The 24704-nt window shown below is 36.2% G+C and overlaps 1 protein-coding gene across 3 annotated transcripts in view; it reads left to right on the top strand.

Annotated features, from left to right (window-relative positions):
* The first annotated feature begins 697 nt into the window (after window positions 1-697).
* Window positions 698-24704, top strand: part of LOC104872281 (structural maintenance of chromosomes protein 5) — a 28515-nt gene continuing 4508 nt past the window's right edge. For 2 of the 3 annotated variants that reach the window (XM_033757692.1, XM_010638486.3), the window contains exons 1-7: window positions 699-1144; window positions 1544-1666; window positions 20128-20253; window positions 22546-22590; window positions 23003-23098; window positions 23569-23673; window positions 23906-24025. In XM_033757692.1, the coding sequence (XP_033613583.1) occupies window positions 1031-1144; window positions 1544-1666; window positions 20128-20253; window positions 22546-22590; window positions 23003-23098; window positions 23569-23673; window positions 23906-24025 (729 nt within the window). In that variant the 5' untranslated portion in view covers window positions 699-1030. Of the gene's footprint in view, window positions 1145-1543; window positions 1667-20127; window positions 20254-22545; window positions 22591-23002; window positions 23099-23568; window positions 23674-23905; window positions 24026-24704 lie in introns of all 3 variants that reach the window. The other variant, XM_033757693.1, reaches the window with a different exon arrangement.

Genomic DNA, 24704 nt, shown 5'->3' on the forward strand with positions numbered 1-24704 from the left:
AGACACACCTTAATAGCTTAATGCAAGATATGTCTAATTTAGATTCCATAGAATTTTTTTCAGGTTTAAACTCCTAACCTTTTTTGTGTCACTGCTATATTTGACCCATTGTCTAAAAGTAAACTTTGTCTTCATAAAATAGTGTTTTTAATTTTTTTCAGTGAAATGACTTAATATCCATTGCCATCTCACTGTCTCATTTCTGCCTTTATTCACTTTGGTGTACAGTGGTGACTTGGCTAATGGTTTCTTCCTGATTAGTTCCCTCTCCATTCACTTCATCCAGAATGCTGCTATAAATATTTTTCTTCTTTGCATGTTCCTACTCCATTTAGGAATTATGCTTCCTATTATTACTACATGAAGTTTAATTAAACATTATTCTTCTTTAGATTAGCTTTAACAATTATTTAAAATTGTGTTTCCCTCCTCAATGTACTCTTTGTATCATTTGGGACACTTTACGACAGCCGTTGTTCTTGTTCATTCTCATTTATTCTTTTTTTTCCTTTGTAGTAGAAAATATGAAATATAAATGTATTTTAACGCATGATATTTCTGATTTTAGATCATAAATACACTTTACTTTGCTAAGCCTTAGTTTATTTATAAAAAATATCAACAATCAGTTATGGGCCTAGTTCTATAATGTGTTACATGTATTACCTTTTTAAATCTTCTCTACAATTCTTAGAAAAAAATCACCATTATTATTTGTAACTTATAGATGAAAGTGAAGCTCAAAAGAATGACTTGTCCAGACTTCTAGTGCTTATTAATGAGTGGTAAATTCAGAGCCACTTTTCTGACTCCAGAGCCTATTCCATTACCAGACTGCTGGTCACATAATATATCTCAAAAACAAAAACCCAAAAAACCTTTTTGACTGCATAAATGATTGTTTAATACAACAAGTGCAACAGCATTGCTAAATATAGCCCCCAAAACTGCAGTGAACCTAAGGCTTTTGTTTAGTCCTTGTGTTTAACTGATTTCTACATCATTGTATGTGTCATACAGTTTAAAGCTGATGGAACAAGATACTTGCAACCTTGAAGAAGAAGAGCGAAAAGCAAATACCAAAATTAAAGAAATAAATGTTCAAAAAGCAAAACTTGTTACTGAATTAACAAGGCTAGTAAAGGTAAGGTATTTCTTAATTTTAGCTATTTCTTAAATAGCTGTTAAGAGAAGAAAATAATATCTTTAGAGGACTTTATTGGAGGGAGTATCTTGATTAAGCCTTTTTACTGTTTTAGTTGTATAAGCAAGAGCTTTTTCTTGTCAGTCGCAGTTGGCATGGTTGACATTTTCTCTATAGGTAAGAAATAGGTTGAAAGAACTCATAAACTGTTTTACTGTGGATATCCCTCATAAATACACAGAAAAATGCTTTTAAAAGTTTTTTCTTATAAGACCTATTTGAGAGATACCAGTCACAGTACAAATTTATTTTTTTCATAACTTATAGATTTGTTTTTTAAAAAATAAACTATGTTTTGTTCTAAAACAAAAACTAAACTGTTGGGGTTTTTATTCCTAGATTTGTACTTCTTTGCATATGCAAAAAGTAGATTTAATTCTTCAAAATACTACAGTGATCTCTGAGAAGAACAAATTAGAATCTGATTATGTAGCCGCATCTTCACAATTGCGTCTGACAGAGGTAAGATTTTCATACTTTATTTTTATTTTGGAATTCCAGCCTCTAGCCAGTTTGGAAACATACCATGTGTTATGACAATATATGGTTGTTGTGTTATTTCATTTATAAATTTAATGAATTCTGCTAATGAACAAATAATAATTGAAACAGTCACTGTCAGTGGCTGTATTGGAGTCAGACTCCTAGGGTTTGGCGCTGCTCAATGACTGAGACATGTGCTCAAATAAACTTTAAAATTGAAAGAGTGGCTGTGTAACCTTGGCAGTTTAATCTTATGTTACTATCCTACTATGAAACAATAAATACTGAAATAGTATATGAAGTGGAAGAAATATGATGCATTAAATTAAAACCTAAAGAAGATTTGGCAGCAGTGTGATAGTGACGATTTGAATCTCCAAATCCAACCACAGGGTTGCTTTTTCTATTATTGTCCACCATGATCTTTCCTGAGTCATCTTCTTAGTGTAAACTCAGATGTGATCCAAGGCACTCATAAATAACTTAGACCGTTATCACTCAGTGTTAAGGGGTTTATAGGAGCCAGTGACAAGAGCTAGTCAAATTCTTTATTATACAATATCGCTTAACTCCAAAGTGCAAGTGGGAGATAAATTAGCAGCTCCATCAAGACTATCCTGGTATTAGCAAAAGAATACTCAAGAGAAATAAAAAATCAAGCTGTCAGCAGGTGCTCATCTTTAAAGGGAGGTAGTTCCTTTGGGTGTAGAATATTCAGTAATCCCATATGAAAGCAACTAAAACTGAGAAGTAGCATGGGAATAAAAGGAAACAAGAGTAAAGGTTGCACTTATTTAGACAGATCTTATTTTTTTCTCTTTTGGACACATCTACCAACAAAACAAGTATTTTTCTATACAGTTGTCTTGATTTTTCCCTCCTTTCAAAAGGCTTTTTTATTTAACACAGCATACTTTGATCATCTTCACTCTTCAGCACCTCAAGGCCCTGCTTCTTTCCTCTGACCCCAAGTTTCCCTTTTCAGTGTGTACGATTTATTTTGCTCATATCCATCCATCCCCCCTATTTTTTAATAAGACAAATATAGAAAGGCAAAATTGAAACAAATATATCTTTGTTTTGAGTTAGCATTATATCTGTACAGAGAAAAATTATTCCAAATGACTTTACACATCCTAATTTGATTCTAAAGACAAAAAGAATTGCCAAAAAAAAAAAATCTTTAAGTTTTAGATAATCATAGTGTTAATATTTGTAGTGTTATTCTGGAAGTATTTTATGGTAAAGGAAATAAGTTAATGGTATTAGGATTTTCATCATAAAGACTAGATATGCAACATAAAGACTTAATAAAAACCTTAAAGATTTTAATTGGAATTAGAAATGTGAGAATGAACCCTTAATGTATTTTTTCTTTAAGAAAACTCCACCTTACATGGTGGCACATGCCTATACACAGTGACTCCAGGGCCAGCCTGAGCTACATAGTGAAACTTTGTCTTAAAAAAACAAAACCAAAAAGCTTCTCCCAATCTGTTGAAAAGACATAAATTATGTTTCTATACCATGTTCTACTCAAAAGGCTTTTTGGAGAAATGGATGATTCCAGATCCAGGGAAAGAAATGTATACATAAGTAACTTTACATATGCATAAGTGAGCATTGATCATCTTGTCATACCAGAAAGAAAAAAGTAATCAAAAGATGACTTGGCAGTTAAGAGGACTCAAGAACCTACATGAAAACTGTTGGGTATAGGTGAAGGGATAATAAATATAAACACATCAAAAATGTCTAAATCTATACATTTATAATGATAAAATAATGGTGATCTTTTTGGAGGGTATTTAGGGTATTAGCTCATTATTTTAAAATGTGATAAAGAATTTAGCATTTACCCTACTTTTCCTGTTTGTACTGTCATTTAAGATAAATAAATGAGGGGGTCTCTACTAGAAATACACTTTTTTTAGTACATATTACAGTACATAATGATTACATTCATCATGGAGAATGGTACGATATGTACCATATCTTAATTCTTTTACTTCCCTTTCTCCTCCATTTCTCCCTACTCTGTCCCTAGATCTTGTCCTGTTTGCAAAAGATCTATGACCATGTTTCCTATTATCTTTTATTTTGCTTTTAAAATAATTTATGCTTTGGGTTTCTAACTTAAGAGAAATTATGCAGTGTTTAAATTTAAGTATCTGATTTTTTTTCACTTTTTGTACATATTTGCAGTAGGTAATGATAATATTCATTGTGGGGAGTTGGTACATGTACATAGCATATCTTAATTCTCTTTTAAAATCCCCTTCCCCTGCTGTATCAGTCAGTGCTTACTTGAGTAACACATTTAATGCTAGATAGATATAGATACATGGATTTACAAGGTAAGCTTTCATTTGCCACCTTCAGGGTCAGGTGTGGAAAATGCAGAAAGGCTGTACACTGGAGATACAAAGATTCCAGTCAAAAGTCAAAGGCCTGGAGCTAACTGTAGAGTCCCATATGAGTTTGTATCAGGAAGCCAGAGTCTGTACTGCAAGGCTGAAAGGTCTACACTGCAAGCCAGGAGATGTCCAAGGTGAAGGCAGACAGGAGCTCCTTCAAAGAAACAGAAACAAGCCTTCCTCCTTTACCTTTTTATTCCATTCAGTGTACAACCCTATTGATTGGTGATAGTCACACTTAGAACTATGCCAGTCATTTGGGTGTTTCTTACTCAAGACAGCACAGCAGTTTACCATCACAATGCACCCTTTGTCAGCTTGACAACCAGACACATTTCTTTAAAACCATACTTAATCTCCACATACAAAGACAAGTTCATAATTATGCCTAACATGGTACACCTGTCCTGTGTACACCTGGAAATACACCAAGGAAAGTTTTTCTTTTGATGTTTATTCCTAACATTTCATAACTTGAACATTATAATATATATAGGTTTAACAATAATTATGAACCGTGTTAAGTTTGTCAGCATTATCTTACATAGGAATATTAGACAACAATTACAATCCTTGTTTCTGTAGCTGATCACAGCATCATAGCTGGTATTTATAACTACCTTTTTTCTACTAATTCTGTATTCTCTTGGCCTTCAACAAGCACTTCAGCACATCTTGGTATGAGTGGGCTGACTCTTACCTTTATTCTTGAAGATTCTGGGCCTTGTGTTGTCCTGCCTGAATGGGTTGTTGTAGTTTCCTGTTAACCTTAACGGCATGGTAATAATAAGAGGCATCCTGAGGGATCTCCTGCATTCCAAGTGTATTCTTTCTTTTCTCCATTGTGGAGTAATAGTCCAGTTTTTTTCTTGATGGTCTGTCTGGATCAGTCACCCCTGCCAACACTACAGCTCCCTTTTTAGCTTGTTTAAGAGGCTCAGGGAGCCTAAAAATGACCAGGGGATGGCTTAGCTTCCAGTTCAGTGGAATCATGCTTTCTGATACAAGCTGTCCCCACTGTTGTACTAAAACTTCTAGGCCAATAGAGCATAAGGTCGTGGGAATAGGAATCAAAACTTCTGGTAATAGATCTCTAGGGATAATGATGAGTAATACCATTCCCACTTCCACATGGATCTGTGAATCTTGGCTATGGTAGACATGATACCACATAGTGGACACTGATTCAAAGCATGTACAGCCTTTAGAAGACCCTTGCCCCAGCACAGTAAGCTGTTATGACCTAGCTGGTTCTGTAACTGATTCTTCAAAAGCTCATTCAACCTCTGTTAATCCATCTGTTTCTACTTGGCAAAGAACATGGTAAAACTAGTAAATTCCATGAGCATTAGCTCATTACCTTACTTCTTTGGATGTAAAATGTGTTTCTTTGTCAGCGGCAGTGCTGTATGAAATACCATAATGGTGGATAAGTCATTCTGTAGGTTCATGGATGGTAGTTTTGATATAAACAGTACAGGCAGGGAAGGCAAATCTATACCCAGATTAAATGTCTGTGCCAGTAAGGAGAAAATACTACCCTTCCATGTTGGACGTGGTCCCTTATAATCAGCCTTCCATCAGATTACAGTCTTGTCCTCTCAGGGAATGGTGCCATACTGGGGTCTCAATGTTGGTGTCTACTGCTGGCACATAGGACATTCAGCAGTGGCTGTACTCAGATCAGACTTGGTGAATGGGAGTCCATGTTGCTAAATCCATGCATAACCTCTTTCCCTGCCTCCACAGTCGCTCTGTTCATGAACTCGCTGGGCAAAAGGGGGTGGCTAAAGAGGCTAAAGAGTTGACCGCTATCTACAGAATGGGTCATCCTATCCACTTGATTATTAAAGTCTTCTGCTGAGGTCACTTTTTGGTGAGTGTTTATATGAGATACAAATATCTTTACATCTTTTGCCCATATGGAGAGGTCTATACCTCATCCCTAAATACTTTTGTCTCCAATTTTCCAGTCATGTTCTCTCCAAGTTCCTGACTATCCATCCAGATCTTTGGCAGTAACCCATGAATCAGTAAATAGTCGTACATCTGGTCATTTTTTTTTCTTCCAGACAAAATGTACTACCAGGCACATTTCCCAAAGTTCTGCCCACTATGGAGGATTCCCCTCCCTGTCCTTCAGAAGTGTCCTAGACAGAAGCTGTGGTTTTTCCCCCCAGTACTGGCAATCAAACTCAGGACCTTGTGCTTGCCAGGCAGGTGGGGTGCCACCGAGCTAAATCCCTGGCCCACAAAGTTGTAATGTTGGCAGCTGTCCACTTGCAGGTGGTGCCTGTATAACATGCAGAACCATCTGTAAACCAGGCCCTCACCTTCTCTTCCTCTGCCAACTGATCATATGATACACCCCATGAATCCACAGGTACATGCTGGGAGACAGAAGACAATAAATGTAACAGGGGTAGGACCGTAGGCAGGTGGGAAACTTCTTCATGTAACTTGCACCCTCTGGACCTGCTCTGGCTCGATCACATATCTATCTCTTTCATTTAATGATGGACTGTCTCTGTGGACATATAACTTTATGACTTGGTGGATCAGAGAATATCCAGCACATGATGGGCAGCTCAGGTCACACAGTAACCTAGTATCCCATGGTCTAGCATTCAGTTTCCAATAAGGCCCAGTAGCAGGCTAGGAACTGTGGGTGTTCTGGAGCTGTTGTTGTTGTTGTTGTTGTTTGGTACTGGGGATTGAACTTGAGACTTTGAGCTTTGGAGGTGGGCGATTTTTGGTTTTTGTTTTTTATACTAGGGATGGAACTCAGGACTTTGCGCTTGGGAGATTGGCACAGTGCCACTGAGGTAAATTCCTGGCCCTGTTTTATTTTGTTTGTTTGTTTTTTAGACAGAATCTCATTGTGCCCTTGAACTCACTATGCTGCCCAAGCTGGCCTCAAACTTAGGACAGTTCTCCTGCTTCAGCCTCCCAAATGTTGGGATTACAGGCGTGTGCCATCATGTCTGGCCTAGGAGCTGTTTTTCAAAGGGAGAGTAATTGTCTATAGATGATGGCAGAGCCTTGCTCCAAAATCCTAAAGATCTCTGCTGAGATTCACCTGTGAGTGCCTCCCAGCGGCATCCCTACCTGCCACTGAGACTTCAGGTGCATTGGATTTGCTGGATCATATGGCCCCAGTGGCAGAGCCTCCTGCGCAGCAGCATGCACCTGTTGTAGAGCCTTCTTTTGTTCTGGGACCCACTCAAAACTAGGAGCTATCTGAGTCACTTGGTAAATGGGCTGGAGTAAAACACCTAAGTGAACAGTGTGTTGCCCCCAAAATTCAAATAGGCTCCCTAGGCTTTGTGCCTTTTTTTTGGTTGTAGTAGGAGCCAGTTGCAACAACTTAACTTTCATCTTAGAAGTAGTATCTCTGCATGCCCCAAATCACTGGACTAGAAATTTTACTTAAGTAGAAGGACCTTGAATTTTAGTTGCATTTATTTCCCATCCTCTGGCTTACAAGTGCTTTACTGTCATATCCAGAGTGGTTGCTACCTCCTGCTCACCTGGTCCAATCAGCATAATACCAGTATTAGTGGGCCAGTGTGATACCTTGTGGGAGAGTGTTATGGCTTGTATCTAGTGTCCCCTTGAAACCTCTGCAAACTGTGAGTTAAAATAAACTTACTCCTTTAACTTATGGGTATTGGGTATTTTGTTCCAGCAGTGGGGGGAAAAAAAAAGTAAGACAAATATTCCCATGAGCTAAACTGTAATACAGGGCTGGAGAGTTTATATACCCCTCCTTACAGGACAGTGAAGGTGTATTGCTGGCCTTGTCAGCTGAAAGCAAATTATTTCTGAGGCCCTATGGATAGGTTAGGGAGCAGAAGTCATTTGCCAAATCAGTAGCTCCATACCAAGTACGAGGAGATGTGTTAATTTGCTCAAGCTAGGAAGTCACATCTGATGCAGCAGCTGCATTTGGAGTCACCAGTTGAATGTTTATCCTTCTTCTAAACAGGACAAATAGAATTAAATGGATATGTGGTGGGAACCACCAACCCTACATCTTTTAAGTCTTCAATAGTGGCATTAATCTCTGCAAGTCCCTCCAGGACGCAACATTTTTTTTGGTTTACTGTTTTTCCATTTGGTGTTGCCAACAGTAATAGCCCTCACATTACAGGTTAGGGAACTAATATGAGGATTCTGCCAAGTACTAAATATGTCTATCCCAATTATATATCCTGGAACAGGAAATAACTATGGGATGGATTTTGGGACCTACTAGATCCACTTTGAATTGGACCTTTGCTAAAACTCCATTAACTTGACCTCCAAAGGCCCCTGCTCTTATTGGAGATCAGCAAAGATATTGCAGATCCCTTGGAATCACTGTTAGTTCAGAGCCAAGGTCTGGTAGTCTCTAAAATGTCTGATCATTTTCCTTCTGCCATTGTATAGTCACCCTTGTAAAAGGCCTAGGTTCCTTTAGGGAAGAAGGGGAGAAACACTAACCATATAAATTTTTGGTAGTGCACCTGCGTCTTTCTTCAAGGGTACCCAACCATCTCCTGTATTCAGAGTTCTGGGTCTGTAAACTGGCTCAGAGTTTGGACCTGGTTGAGGGACTGTGATTGCCATCTTTTGATACTTCTGCCAACCAGCCAAATCTATTAACATTTTTTTTTCAATTCCACAATCTATAATATTAAATTCAGAATCCCAAACATCTCCATTTCAATTTATAGGATCCCATTCTTTTTTAATCCATTCCCTCAGCATTACTGCAGATACTTCATTACTCAGCAAGGCTGAGCATTAAAACTGTACTGTATTAGCCAGGCGTGGTGGTGCACGCCTATAATCCCAGCACTTGGAAGGCTGAGGCAGGAGGATCACTGTGAGTTTGAGACCAGCCTAGGATATATAGTGAGTTCCGGGTCAGTCTCAACTACATAGTGAGACCCTGTCTCAAAAAACAAACAAAAACTGTACTGTATTTCACCTGAGTGAATTATGAGGGCCAGGGTTTGGGTTTCTGCAATCTCGGCCCTGTTGCCAAAGGAGAGAAGATTCTTTTGGTGTACACTCAGCAACTTTTAGATTCTTTACATGTGTGTACGGAGCTGGGATTTTTGAATCTTTGAGCTCCTTATTTTCCTTCATTTGTCTTCACAGAAGACTTCAGAAGTTCTATGTATAATTTTAAACTCATTATTTTCCTTTACTAATTTGTCCAGAGATGTTAAAAGCAACCAGCCACCACCATTTTATTTCTCATTCTGCCAAAAATATTTAAACTATCATGTATGGAGAGACTCTAAAATCCTTAAATCTCACGGTTTGTGATTAGGATAATCAAATGGATCTCCACTGTGTATTCTTTGTCTTTCTTAATTTTTTTTTTTTTTTTTTTTTTTTTTTTTTTTTTTTTTTATATTTTAAAGACCTGTAGTCCGGGTTGGTCTTTGAACTCACTATGGAGCGTAGGCTGGCCTTGAACAAATGGCAATCCTCCTGCCTCAGCCTCGCAAGTGCTGGGATTACATGGGTGCACAACCACTCTTGGCTGTGTATATTATTTTAAACAGTTAACACCATAGACTATCATCAGTACTCTGCACATTATCAGAAGAGACCATGGCCTCTATGGTCATCTTACCAAATTAGAACCAACTCTAGGAATTTCTTCTTTTCGGTTCTGTTTCTCTAGAGCTCTTTCTGGTACCACAGTCTATATCAGTCAGTGCTCACTAGAGAAAGATTTAAGATAAGATATAGATACGTAAATGTAGATAAAGATATATAGGTTTATAAGGTAGGATTACAGTGGCTACCTGCAGAGTCAGGTGTAGAAAAGTGTAAAAGGACTATCTGAGCACTGGGTGTCTGTAGATGTCAATTAAAAGTTGAAGGCTTGGAGCTCACTGTAGAATCTCGTGTGAGTCTATATCAAGAAAGCAAAAGGTTTGAACTGCAAGCCTGAAGAGTCTGCACTGGAAGCAAGGAAACAGACATTGAAGGTGTCCCTCCAAAGAAACAGAAGCAAGCCTTCCTTCTTTTCCCTGTTTTATTCCATTCACAGTACAAGCCTGTTGTTTGGTGCCACTCACACCCAGGTTGAGTAAATCCATAGTCACCCACAGAACTATGTTAAGCCAATCAGTTGGAATTGTCTTACTCAAGTTGATACATAGTTAACTCTCACACCTACACTCACCAACTCCCTCCATCTCTTGATTCCCTTCCCTTTTGTAAAAGATCCAGTTTCCTATTTCCTATTTTTATTTTGCTCTTTATTTTTATTTTGAGTTTCTCATATAAGCTTATGTGTGTCATTTCAACAGTATGGTCTCAAAAGAATAACCATTTTCCTACAAATGACTCATTCATCCTTGATGGCAGAGTAGACTGCATTGTGTACAAATAGCACATTTTTATTCATTCATCTGTTTATAGACATACAGACCACTTCCAAGATTTAGCTCTTATATGTTATGGTTTTATAAACATGGGTATGCAAGTGTCGGTGTGTCTTGGTTGCTTTCTGGTCCCTGAGACACAGTACCAGTACCAGCATGCACAATTTAAAGGAGGAGAGTTTTACTTTGGCTCACAGTCTGTAGAAGTTTCAGTCCTTACCAACCGGCTCCAAGGCAGTGCAGGGGAAGGCAGAAGAGAGGATTTCATGGTCTAAGGGGGCCCAGCTACTGCACTAGCTCGTGGCTGACCTTGGTGCATCCACATGGTCCTTTCTTGGACATGCAGAATGCAAGAGTTAGTGATAACAGAGGCTTCCACACAGATTTCTTAAACCTGAGAGGCCAGGCAAAAATGAATGATAGGGCTATAGTCCTGGCTAGGACTAGCATAAAGCTGTGAGAGTAAAGCCAAAAGTGGAGTAGAGTTCCTAGGAGGTTGGAGATTCCAGAAACATGGAACTTCTTACTCTCTGAATGTGAGACTTTTAGGAGACATTTTAGATTGAACCTATAGCATTCTGCCCCTGGCCCGGAAAAGTCTTCAGTGTGCAATGTACATTTAGTCCATCTAGGAGCTGCCAGAGTCTTAACATGTACAATATTGCTGAAATACAGATCTCCTCTGAGACTCAAGGCAGACTGTTAGATGCAAGCCCCTGTAAAAATCAAAAAGAAAGTTAAAACACTTTCAGCATAACAGTGGCACAGTATAATCATTCTCATTCCAAAAAAGTAATAGAGGAATAAAAAGGAGTGGATCCAATCTAACTCCAAACCCAACGTAGCAAACATTCAATCCTATAGCTGTGTGTCCAGCACCTGGGGCAAGTTGTAAGACGTGAACTCCAAAGGGCTTAGGCAGCCTCACCCCATGGCCTTGCTGATGGCAGCCCACATGGTGCCTTTGTGGGCATGCTCCACTCACTGTCTGTGTTTCTTCAGTAAGAAGTTTTGCACACTTGTGCCTCTTACAGGTGGGATCTTGCTGATCTGAGGTGTCCTCAAGGCATCTTTCCTCTTGTTCCTGTACAAAGTATTTGGCTTCTTTTTAATGCTGATCTTTTCAGAAACCACACTCTCCTTTCTCCTAAGTTTGCATATACTTCCTTTTTTGGTGAAACTATGAACTTTTCAAATTATTCAAATCTGCCATTTGCTCCTGATTCTCACTGTACAGAAAATCCCTGATTTATGAACGTGTTCCATTCTGGGAGAATTGTAAGCCAACAACGTGAGTCTTATATAGTGTACCTGTGCAAGTTTGTAACTCAAATATTCGTAAGTCTAGGACTTAAATAGTTTGGCTAAAAGCAGCCAGCAGTACCAAAGCCATAGCCTGAATATTGGGCTGCCTTCAAATTTCCTCCAGCAGTAACATGTTCACAGCAGGGCCATAGTTTGTATGTCTCGCCACCAAGCAGCTCCGAATCACTGGTAGCACAGACGTGACTGTCTCATCTGGTGGCATAGAGCAGTGTGGTTGAGTGATGCAGTATGCCTGATAGAGTCATGCATGTACCACTCACTGGTGGTACAGTTTGCCCAGTGCCCTCTTCTGACTAGGCTCCATTTCCAAGTGCGAGACTTTTGGGGAACATTTTTAGATCTACTCTTTATTAGAGAGAATCTAGTACATTCGCATACATAGTCAGTTGTCTTTTGGCTGAAATGCCCAGGCAATTCAATGGAAAAGGAATAATCTTTCTAACAATTGAGTCATGTGTAAAAATGAAGCCTATCCCTTACCTCATACTACATACAAATAAGTCAAACATTAAGATCTAAAGCTACAAAGCTTTGAATAAACGTAAGAGAAAGTTTTTATGACCATGGGTGGGATGAAGATTTCGTAAATAGAGTACAGAATGCACAGAGTTTTAGAAAAAGTCATTGTATTTCATCAAAACTTAAAAACTTGCTTTTTAGTAAATACTTAAGAAAAGATAAGCTACAAATTGGGAGAGTACACATATTTGTAAAACATACCCAACCAAGAACTTGTATCTAGACCAAGGGGGCTATGCTTGTGGTCCCAGTGTCAGCTGAAAACCTTATTTTTTAATGAGCTAGGAATAGTTTTTGGATTTTTCAGAAAAATTTTTTAAAGATTTTTTTCAGAAACTGTATAACCTTCAAAACTTAAAATATTTATGTACTGACCTTTATATAAAAAAAAATTTATGACCCTGTGGTAACTTTAAAAAACTTTTGTAATGCAGAGACCAACAAACTGGTCAGAAAGTGGGCCAAAGATTTTAACATACTGAGAAAAGTGTACAGATAGTAGATAAGCTTATGAAAAGATGCCCAACTTCAAAGTCACAGGGTACTCCTTCCTGTAGTACCGATAGAATGCTGAAAATGTAGGAAAATTGACCATATCAAACAACAGGGAGAGGATTAGGTAGAACTGGAAGTTTTTTATATTTCTGGTGGAAACTTCAAGTATATAGTCATTTTGGAAAAATAAACATACACCTGCCATTCAATCTAGCCATTCTACTGTAGGTTCTACACAAGAGAAATGAAAGCATATGTCTACAGAAAACTGCAAAATGATTATGTAGTGACTTTCTTTGTAAAAGCTAAAAAACTAGAAATAAGTGCTTAACAGCATTTGAGTAGCTAGACAAATTGTGGTATATCCACACAATGGAATATTACTCTGCCACAAAAAGAAATGAGGTATTGATACAACATGAATGAAGTTCAGTTATGCTTAACAGAGAAGAGGCCAGACCAAAAAAAAAAAATTACAAGCTACATGGTTATTTATACACAGTTCTACAAAATGCAAAAAAATGTCTAGTGGCAAAAGATTTTGGAATATTTGGTAATGCATAATGAGATCTATAGGGGAAGGGATCCAAGTCTAAATACAGAATTTATTTATGTTTTATGTACACCTCATGCACATAGTCTAAAGGTAATTTTATATAATGTGTCTAGTACACTTGTGTTTTGACTTATGAGGTAAAGTCTGAAATTTTCCGTTTTTTGGTGTCATTCATTGCTCAGAAAATTCCAGATTTTGGATTTCAGGTTTTCAGATTAGGCATGTTCAAACTGCCAATGTTTCATTTTTTACAATTAGATTACAATTAAATTTGAAATTTATAACTGTGTATTAAAAAGTTGATTAAAAACCACTGTTTTCTAAATTTCAAATTTGACATTAAATTTTCAAGTTGGCATTTTAAAATGATTACTTTTGTATTTTAAAATATGTATTATGATAACTAAGATTTATTTTAATTTGAAATCAGCTTGAGATTAAACTAGATGCTAATTTTGTATTAAAAGAAAATTGAGGAAGAGATATATTAATTTAAAGCTCATGTTTTAATAAAAGTTCTTACTACCTAGAGCTTAATTCTGTTCATACAAATAAATTTTTATTTTGTTTGACATTTAGTTTAATGAACAGTTAAATTAGTTATGACAAATCCTATGACTAATTCTTACTTCTTCCACAAGAGGGCCTTCTTAGAAAAGTTTTTTTCCTGTTTAATGTGAAGGTGTTTCTGTATAACTTCCATGACAACTAAACTTTTTCAAAAAATAATTTTAGAGTGAGATGTAGTGGCACATCCCTCTGATGCCATCAGTTTGGGAGGTTGAGTCAGGAAGATTATAAGTTGAAGGACAGCCTGAGCCACATAGCAACAGCCTGTCTAGAAAAAAAATTGCTTTTCAAAGAAACGATAATGCATACTTATTTCTTGTAAGATACAATCTTTTATGAGATGTTAGTGGGGGATATTTTGTAAATTTTGTTCTTTTAACCTCTTATGTCTTAAACAGAGTATCTTTCTATTCTCTATTAACTATTAAAAGCTAGAGTCCAAGCAGAAATGTACAGGAAGCCTTTTTATTAGTATGACTAGCATTATCTTGTATATTATTCCTTTTTTCTACTCCCCAAAATTAGCAAATTTATGATTTTTTTAGTTAAAAAAATAAAATAAAAAACAGGTGCTATGTGAAAAGATAGAGATAAGTCACAAACATGTACTTATGGAAAGAGTGTTTTCATAAAGATTTTATTAGACATATGACACCAAGCAAAAGGAAACTATTAAATGAGGTTTTGTCCTTGAAAGTACGAAGCTTCAATAAACAACTCAGTTATACTTTTTTGCTATAAAGTCTTAATGCTTTATTTTATCAAGTCCAGGAAAAGTCATTAGGAATGCTTAGTTTCTATCGATCTGTCCTTTGTTTTACATTTGACTGCATATAGTGTCCCTTAGGGAGCAAAGTAAGGTGACTAGGAGTCAAGTAGATCAGAATTAACTTCTAACCCAGTACATAATAGATATCAGGAATTCTACCAAGCAGCTTTACCTAAATTGTTGAAAATAGCCCATCAGAAACATACATATAGTATCAGTGCAGCTTTTTCAGTGCAGGCAGCAAGATATGGAAAGATAGCACTAGGTAAGTGGTAGAAGCAGGATCTGAAACCATGTCTGTCTGGCCTTGTGCTTTTCCCATCACAATCGCACTGCTTTCCAGGAAAAAGGAGCCTGGAGGACTAGCACTTTTGAATGCTTAAATCTTCAGGATCTTAAAACATTTCTATTGTACACATTATGCTTACAGAAGGATGGTCCCCTCATTTCTTCCTACTTAATAGGTGGAGCTTGTCTTTAAATTTAAATCTATTCGAAAGAATATCTGAGTTTCATAGAATTAGATACAATAGAGTGTCTGAGTAGACTCACTAATGATTGTGCATAATATATATAGATTAAGAACTGATTTCCTAATGTAGGCCACGTTTAAAGAGGTTACTCTTGGGCTGTGGATTTAGCTCAGTGGTTCCGGCGCCTGCCTCGCAAGCAGAAGGACCTGAGTTTGATCTCCGGTACCAAAAAAGGTTACTCTTGGATAAGAAAACTCCATATAAATCTCTTACTAGTCTAAGTATATCTAGTCAGTACTTTAGTTTCAGAAATTTTTTACAAGTACTCATTTCTAAAAAGTTAAAGTCCTGCTAGGTTACTGCTTGATAAATGTTGTTTATGGTCAAGCAGTAAGGCCTTCCCAGTTAACTTACTTAAAGGTAGCACTTCGGGAATATTATAACTTAAAAGAGAAGGAAAAAAATTAAAGAAAAAGAAGGGCTTTGTCTTGTTTTCTTTTTCTAACAGTTTTGGTAATTGAACCTAGGGAGTTACATGTCCAGCCTTTTTTTGCTTTGAGACAAGGCCTTGCTAAGTTGCACAGGCTGACCTCCACCTTGTCATTCTCCTGACTCAGTACCTCACTGCAAGTAACTAGGATTATACATGTGCCATTGTGCCTGGCCAGAATAGAAATACTTGAATAAACTCACTCATCTGTGAGAAGAGATAAAGGGTGAGTCCCTATTAAGTGAGAAAGTATCAGTATGCATACCAGGTAGAATGAAAGTAAGATCCTGATCCTTGGCCTTTAAATTGGGTTATTATTTGAGAAAAATAGAAATAGAAGTTACTTCTCAGAATACAAGCTCAGTTACATTTAAAAATTCACATCACGATGTAAGCAACCACAGCATACCATGTAATATGAATACTGTTCATTTAGAGCACATGCTCTAAATGGTTTGGAAGGTTTGGGATGGTTTGGAAAGCCACTTTTTTTGCATGATTCATCATCATCTACTAAGATGGCTTCTTTCTTTTTCTTCTTCCTCTTCTGTACCTGCAGGTGACTTCTCACTGTCAGACCCTTCACTTTCACCAGAGCTCAAATATTTCCATCTGATACATGTCAAGAACCAGTCCATTGGCCGGGCGTGGTGGTGCACGCCTGTAATCCCAGCACTCGGGAGGCTGAGGCAGCAGGATCGCTGTGAGTTTGAGACCAGCCTGGGCTACATAGTGAGTTCCAGATCAGCCTCACCTACATAGTGAGACCCTGTCTCAAAAAAAAAAAAAAACCAAAAAAACAGTCCATTGAACTTTGCTTTTCATAAAATAAAGATTAAGATAATTTGATAAGAGAAAATTTTTAAAAGTTTTGCCCTGATTATATTTCCCTTGTGGGCTTACTTAATATACAAAGAAAAAAAAATATTATAGAATCATCACCAGATACACCTACTATTAAATTTTGTTATATATTTCCATTACTTGGGGCACTTTTAGAAAATGGAATTAAAATGACCATTATGACTTACAAATTTTTTTTCTAGTCATAAAGTAGGGTCTCACTATGCATTTCAGGCTGGCCTTGAAATTACTCTGTAGTCCAGGTTAGCCTCAAGCTCTCAGCAATCCTGCCTCAGCCTCGAGTGTTGGGATTACAGGCCTGTGCCACCTCACCCACTTTTATAAAGTATTCTAACATTACTATAAATATGTAATATGCCATCACAGGGCTGTATTATTGTGATCTCCTCATAGACATTTAGGTAATTGTTCCCCATTTTTTCACTTTTATGAACAATGTATATTTGTAAATACACATTTTTATGAACACTTACATGGTTAGGATAAATTCCTTGAAGACAATTCTAGGTCAAAGGCCATGCACACCTTAAAGGCTATATTGGTAGCAAAATGATAGCTACTTATAGAAAATTTTAAATCCTGTATTAGAGATGAACTTAAAAATTTTAAGTGGGTCAGAGCTGGATATAAAATCTTGACAGAATATTTGCCTAGTTTTGAAGTCTTCAGCTTTCCACGTCATCCTTTCACTATAGGTCTCCAGCTAAGAACAAAATAATTCTAAGAGAAAAAAAAAACTTATTTAATTTTTTTTTTTTTTTTTTTGGTACCAGGGATCGAACTCAGGTCCTTGTGCTGGCAAGGCAAGCGGCAGAACCACTGAGCTAAATCCCCCACCCAAGAAACTTATTTAAAAGTAAACAATTAAAAATTCAGTATTTTGGGGAATAAGCGTTCAATTACAGTGAAGAATAATCTGATCATTTAAATAAATTTAAAACAAAAGTAGCATTTTTAATTATAATGAACTCCAACAGCGTAGCCAAAGACTTGTAAAAGATTTTGCTTAAAATAAGAGGATCACAGAAAAGGGAATTCTGTCTTCTATGAGTGATGATTAAAATGGGGAAAATAAGCTCTTACATCCTGGGATGAGATGGTTCACTGATAAGCCTTTTTTAGAGGGCAGTGTAACAGAAGTTATCAAAACTTACAATGCACATGCCCCTTGAGCCAGCAGTTCCAATTCTACAAGACTGTTATAAAGAAGTTTTACTCATCTCCAAAACGATCTTCAATGCAACATTGCCTATAACACTGAAAAATTGAAACAACTTAAATGTTAATTAATAAGTTCAATAAACTGAGGTATATTCAGTCTATGAAATACTGTGTCCATTCATAAACAAATGGTATACTACATATCTCCTGAACACGGAAAAACACAGAGGTACATTATTAATTGAACAACTCACAGAAAAATGAACTGATACGGTCCAATTATTTTTTATGTGAATAGGTAAAATGTTTATAAGAATACACATAACATGAAAAAGAGATTGACCGCCGCCTGTCTTGCAAGCGCAAGGACCCGAGTTCCATCCCCGGTGCCAAAAGAAAAAAGAGAGATTGAAATAATAGTACTCCAAACTATTAATGGTTGTAAAAAATTTTCATTTCATAACTGTACAGGTCAGGCATTGTTTGAGTAGTTTACAAAAAGAATATATTCTGCCTGTAGTAAAATAATACATACATGCATACGTACATACATACATACATACATACATACATACATACATAAATTTAAAAGAAAACAAGATTATATAGTCCAAAGTTAGCATCTGCAGATAACAACTTAAGATTTTCTTTTGTATCGGGGACTGAGGAATTTATTAAAGGCAACCATAATATTAAATTATTAATATAAAAGCTTGTTTGTATTTTCAGTCCAGTATATATCCCTTTACTGTTCCTATTGTCTTGATTTAATAAATTTGCTATCAAAGTTGTATGCATAAAAATCATCCAGATAACTTGTTAATAATAGAAATGCCCAAACCCCATCCTCAGAGATCTATTTCTCAAATAGATCTGGGATGTGGCTAGTGCATCAACTCCCTACCACAAGGTGCTTTTTATGCAGACTAGTTTGAAGTTTAGTGGAAAGAGTAAGATACTTGTTCTTTTTTTCATAGAAACCTGTTCACTAAGGTTCTGTAACCTTAGTCGAGACTCCTAATAACTCAACCATATCTGAAAAGAGAGATAACACATTTCAAAAGACTATAATGGTCATGAAACAAATTAACATATGTAGTAATAGTTGTAATAATAGTTGGTATGCAAAAGGCATCCAGTAGATCAGATTCCCTCCTCATCTCATGAAACTTTAGTCTAGCCTTTGACCAACTCTGATCTTTTACATCCTTAATAATTCTTCTCCATTGGCTGGGCATGATAGTGCATACCTATAATCCCAACATTCTTGGGGGCCAACACAGGAAGATTGCAAGTTTGAGCCCAGCCTGGGCAGTGTAACAACTTAAGATCTTGTCTTAAAAATAAAAAGTAAAGACTGTGCATGTAGCTCCCTGTGAAGACCCTGGGTTCATTCGCCAGTGCTGTGATGTAGGAGGAGGAAATCCTCTTTTTTAACCATATTAAATTACTTGTCCCTTAAAAAAGCATGTCTTTGAGTCTTTCATACCTTTCTATTTATAGTCATACTGCCTTCTGCTACTGTTTTCTTCAGTATTCTTTAAAACTGTTCTTTTGTCATAGAGTCTATGACCACTCTGATTTTGCTGTGTCCCCTTCTCCCATTTACTTTCTCTGTACAGTCTACCCCCTTTGTAAGCATTATACTCTAATGAAAAAACGTGTACCCTAAGCAGTCATGGATGTAAATCATGACAGCCTCTAAATAAAGGTGTGAGCTTGGACAGATTTCAGCCCTTTTTCCCCCCAGCCTGTGAAATGGAGGTAATGTTATTGGTACATTTTTGGGAGAAACAAAAGGTATAATATATGTGAAGCACCTAGCCAAGATACATAAACATTCAGAAAGTAGTACCTGTTTCTGTTATCGTAATGATTCTGTGTATCTTTTTTCATATTCACCTTTCTATGCTTAATACAGAATATAATACTGGCACATAATAGGTTCTCAGTAATTGTTGGATGAAGGAATTAATAGATCCATGAAAAGATGATAACTACATATAAAACGCCCTCGAAAAACTAGCAGCCACAATGTAAAGGTTCATATCTGAGTGCTGGATTTTCTGATATGAAGGCTAAGTAGTGTGTTTTTTCACATTTCATTAGGGTATAATTAATACCTAATATAACTGAATTAAACTTTCATAAAAAGGCAATTAAATTTAAATTTCATAGTTCTTGCATATTAGAGAAGTGCCAAGTTACTAGTGTGCTGATAGAATTAAAGTTTAAATTGAAATTTAACCTTTATAATAAAAGCAGTCTTGATTTGAGATATGGCTGAAATGATTGGGTTATATCATAATCAACATTTAGTAATTTATTGATATGTGGTGGTTTAATAATACAACCTTCTGATTTAACAGTAACATTCAAATTTTCAAACTATTTTTTCTTGTTAATAGCAACATTTTATTGAGTTGGATGACAATAGGCAACGATTATTGCAGAAGTGCAAGGAACTTATGAAGAGAGCTAGGCAAGTATGTAACCTGGGTGCACAGCAGACTGTTCCTCGAGAATATCAGACAGTAAGTATAAAAAATATATAATGTCACAGTTGCCAGACACATTATTTTTAAGCCTAGAGTAATTTAAGCCTTATAATAGGCTATGAGAAACATGTTAATAAAAATAGGGGATTTCCCTCCTATTTTTAAACTGAATATGTATTAAAGTAATTTTGCTTTTTCTATTCAAATGTGATACTAGTGAGTCTTACTTCTTAGTACTAAAAGTCTGAAGACATAGGAATTACATTTAAAAATTACTGGTTCCTTAATATTCATTCCTACAATGAGTGGGCTTTTCCCTCTAAAGGGAATGTAGTATTTCATAGAAACATCATATGAGTGATACATAAGAGGAATATTAATAAGGGTGATATTTAGAAAAACAACAGCAAAGTAAATATGTTTTTCTTGAAACGAGGGTGTTTAAGTTGGGTTCATTGGGAGCTGAGTCTTTAAATTAACATCTGTCCATAAAGAAAAGAAGGAAAAGCTATTTTTTACTTATATGGTATTGAACAGGCTGACATCAATCAAAAAAGTTAGGAGCTTCTACCCTTTAGTATAATTTCCCCCATTAGTTGTATACCCCATGTATCTAGGCTTTAACAGGGATGTTACCTTTCTACAGGTGTATTCAAAATGTCAAAATCAAGTTACAAAATGAGTTTTTAAATAGCTAGTATTTGTATGACTTTTTGGAATCTTAATTTGAAATTTATCTATTTCAATAAGTAATTTAAATGTCCACTAAAGATAAAAATGATAGCAAAAAAGACTCATTTGGATTATAACTGCAAAATCCTCAAGGGTTTTATTATATAAGACACAGAAACCATGGAGGATGGATTTAACTGGTTACATATTAGGAATTCAGTAGAAATTTATAAAACTAATCAAAGGGCTTATTGTTTCTATATACTAGAACTTCTCCAAAATACATTGTGTTTTTATAAAATAAATACTAATGTAATAACTATACTAATTATTTTAAGAAATAACTTGATAATCCTTGATAAGTCATACTCTTTTTAAAAGAAGATCAGAAGGTAATATAATCATTTAAATATATATGGATTACCTGCTATCTGACACATTGAACAAGACATACTTCTTTATATTCCTATCTGGAGGATGGGGGCAGACAAACACATAAAGCAAAATAGATACTGTCAAATAGCAAGAGATGTTAAGAACAAAAATAAAACAAGCTCAGGGATTAGAATGACAAGGATGGGAAGCTGGTTCGTGATAACACCTTTGAGAAGATAATATTTTAGATAAGTTGTGCTTGAAGAGAAGAAATCGGTCAATTGAGGATGTGAAGGAAAAATATTCCAGGCAGAGAAAACAGCTCATACGAAGTGCCTGAGATGGTAGTATATTTGGCATGATAGAAGAAACCTTAGTAGGGCTAAAAATTATAATCCAAACACAAAAGTTCTTCTAGACCATACAAAAAGTGTGGATTGTATTATTTTTGAGATGGAATCCACTGGAGGAGTTTAAACAAAAAGTGGTGTTATGTTTGGTTTACAAAAGAGTGCTGTACCTTCCTATGGAGAATAGAGATTCAAGAGTGGGAGCAGCGGAGACCATTTAGAGGGTTGGTTTTGATTTCAAGAGGGGAAGAGATGATGATGACGTGGATTAGCGTGGTAGCACAGCACAGAGAGAGGTTGATTGATTTAAGTACCCTTTAATAAAAAGCCAGCAAAATTTATGGATTTGAGATGAAGGATAAAAGATAGAACCTCTAATTTTTTCACCCGAATACTGATACTATTTGCTTCAATGGAGATGATTGAGAGAAACAGCTTTGCTTAAAGTGGTGGGTAAGGTGAATGAAATGAAGAGTCTGTTTCCCTGCCCTGATTTAAAGCTATCTGTTAGAGTCAGGTTAGGACGTCAAGTACTTACATAGTACTTGCCAGGCACATAAAATCAAGCTGAGTGGAAAATGAGATTTTCATAAATATCTAAAGATCTATAGAAGTTGGATTACATTGTAAAAGTTGTTTTAAAAGATAGGAGATTAAGACATTAATACAGTGTGTTAGAATCATTTTTAGGTCTTCTAGATTCATTTTGTACCTTTATTATATGGATTTTGCAGGTTATGCTAGGCAAAACAGTGTACCTCTTGCCTCCCTTTACAGAAAAGGATCCAGAAGATAGTCTGATGATAAAATCCTGTCAAAATAATTGGATTCGTAGGATGCTTTTGTAGTCCTTCATAAGTATAGTATAAAGTTCTAACTTCTTGCTCTCTTTCAATGCCCCACATATTCTGGACCCATTCTACCAATTCAGCAAGTACCCACCATTCCAAATGGACACAACTCCTCACCCCCCATGGTATGCAGTGCTCTTTTTTCCAAGCTTCAATCTGTCCTCTGACTTACTTTTCTCTAGCCAGTTGCTTTAAGGCTCAGAAATGAGTTCTGGGCCTTTGGTTTCTCTTAACCCCTGCAGCATGAACTGATACTTCCTTTCTCTAAGTTTCATAGCCTAGCTGATATGTAGTGCTTATTTTGATATTCAACACCATTACATTGCCTTAAGGTGTTGTTCAATGTATACATTTTGTTTTCTTTTAACATATAAGCTCTTTGAAGTAAAAGACCATGTTTATAATTCCTTTGAATCGTTGTGTGCTAGCATGCTGTTGATTGACAGTAGATATTTAGCAGATAATTTTTCTTTAACTATTTGATTGGAATTATTTTCGCTACAGTATCTAATGATAGACATTTCTTTTTTACTTTAGGCTTTTCAAGATCTTCCAAACACATTGGATGAAATTGATGCTTTGTTAACTGAAGAAAGATCAAGAGCTTCCTGCTTCACAGGACTGAATCCTACAGTATGCCTCTTTCTCTGTTCCCATTCTGCAGCTGCTGCCACTTCTACCCTACACACACACACACACACACACACACACACACACACGCACACACGCACACACGAGTTCCCTCCAGTCCTTGCCTCCCACTCTGTACTAGAGCTCTTGGTAATAATAAGCTAGACAGCAGGAACAATGTGCTGTAAATGCCAGATTCTGAATCTATTAGAATTTTAAATAGATTCTTCCTAAGGAACACAGTGTTCTGTGCCTTTTCTTTATAAAAAAGAATAGTTGGGTTAACTTGAAATATGCAATACCTATTTTTTCAGGATTAAAAGGCATTTCAATATGTAATAAGAAACATTAATTGTATACAAACTGTGACACAATTGGCATTTTCAGATAATATTTTAATTGATGCAGATTTTTTAATATAATTTTATCCCTTGACAGATTTATCTTGAAGAAGTATTTTTTTTTCCTGCCAGGTGGTTCAGGAATACACAAAAAGGGAAGAAGAAATAGTGCAGTTAACTGAGGAACTAAAGGGAAATAAAGTTGAACTAGACCAATATAGGGAAAATATTTCACAGGTAATTCTCAAATTTTTGTCTTTTTTATCATATGTGTACCATAAGTGAGATGGACCTGTAGAATAATACGAAATGAATTGATACACTTCTTAAATGAGAGAAATGTGTTCTTAAGACCAAATTGATAATTGATATGAAATTTGTCTTATGTAAAGTTTTGTACCAGGATTTAGTAATATTTTAAGTGCATTTTAATAATATTTTAAAGTGCATTTTATATTGCCTTTTTTAGGTAAAAGAACGATGGCTAAATCCCTTAAAAGAGCTAGTAGAAAAAATTAATGAAAAATTCAGCAATTTTTTTAGTTCCATGCAATGTGCTGGTGAAGTTGATCTCCATACAGAAAATGAGGTAAAATTGCATTTGGAATATATTTCTTGGCAAGTAATACTAATTATGTACTAAAAGTACACATGAATGTATTTACCTTAAAGTTATCTATTCTTACATACTAAAAAATTATCCAGAGGAAGGAAAAACACATAGGAGATCCCATTAGGGTCGCACCACCCTTCCTTCACCCCTGGAATTGTGATGTTTGAGATGAGTGATTGATGGATACATTACTAGCTCTAGTTATATCCAGTCTAAATGTTTTAGTCAGCTTCCCTAACAGAACACAAAAACCGATACCCATAATTTAAAAAAGGAGAGGTTACAGCTCAGTTTTAGGGGATTCAGGCCGTGGTCTACTGGCTGTAAGGCCGAAACCTCATGCCAGAAGGGCGTGATGCAGTAGGCTGCTGCTTTCATGGCAGCAGAGAGCAGTGCCAAAGAAGAAGGGTATAGGGACCAGATGTAGTACTCAAGTCCATGCCTCCAGGACCTACCCAGACCAGATTTCATTTTTAGGGTAAATCTGACCCAGAATGACCTAGAAATGATAAATAACATGGATAAGAACAGTAAATCATAGAGCAGACTCACTTTTGGCAAAATATATACAATTCTTAATGTACTCATTTTAACAATATTTATTGATCATCTATAATGTGTCAGATTCCTTTTTACTTAGTATTGTGTGTATGGC

The sequence above is a fragment of the Fukomys damarensis genome, unplaced genomic scaffold, assembly GCF_012274545.1.
Source record: "Fukomys damarensis isolate Sample0158 unplaced genomic scaffold, DMR_v1.0_HiC HiC_scaffold_31, whole genome shotgun sequence".
Classification (NCBI taxonomy): domain Eukaryota; kingdom Metazoa; phylum Chordata; class Mammalia; order Rodentia; family Bathyergidae; genus Fukomys; species Fukomys damarensis.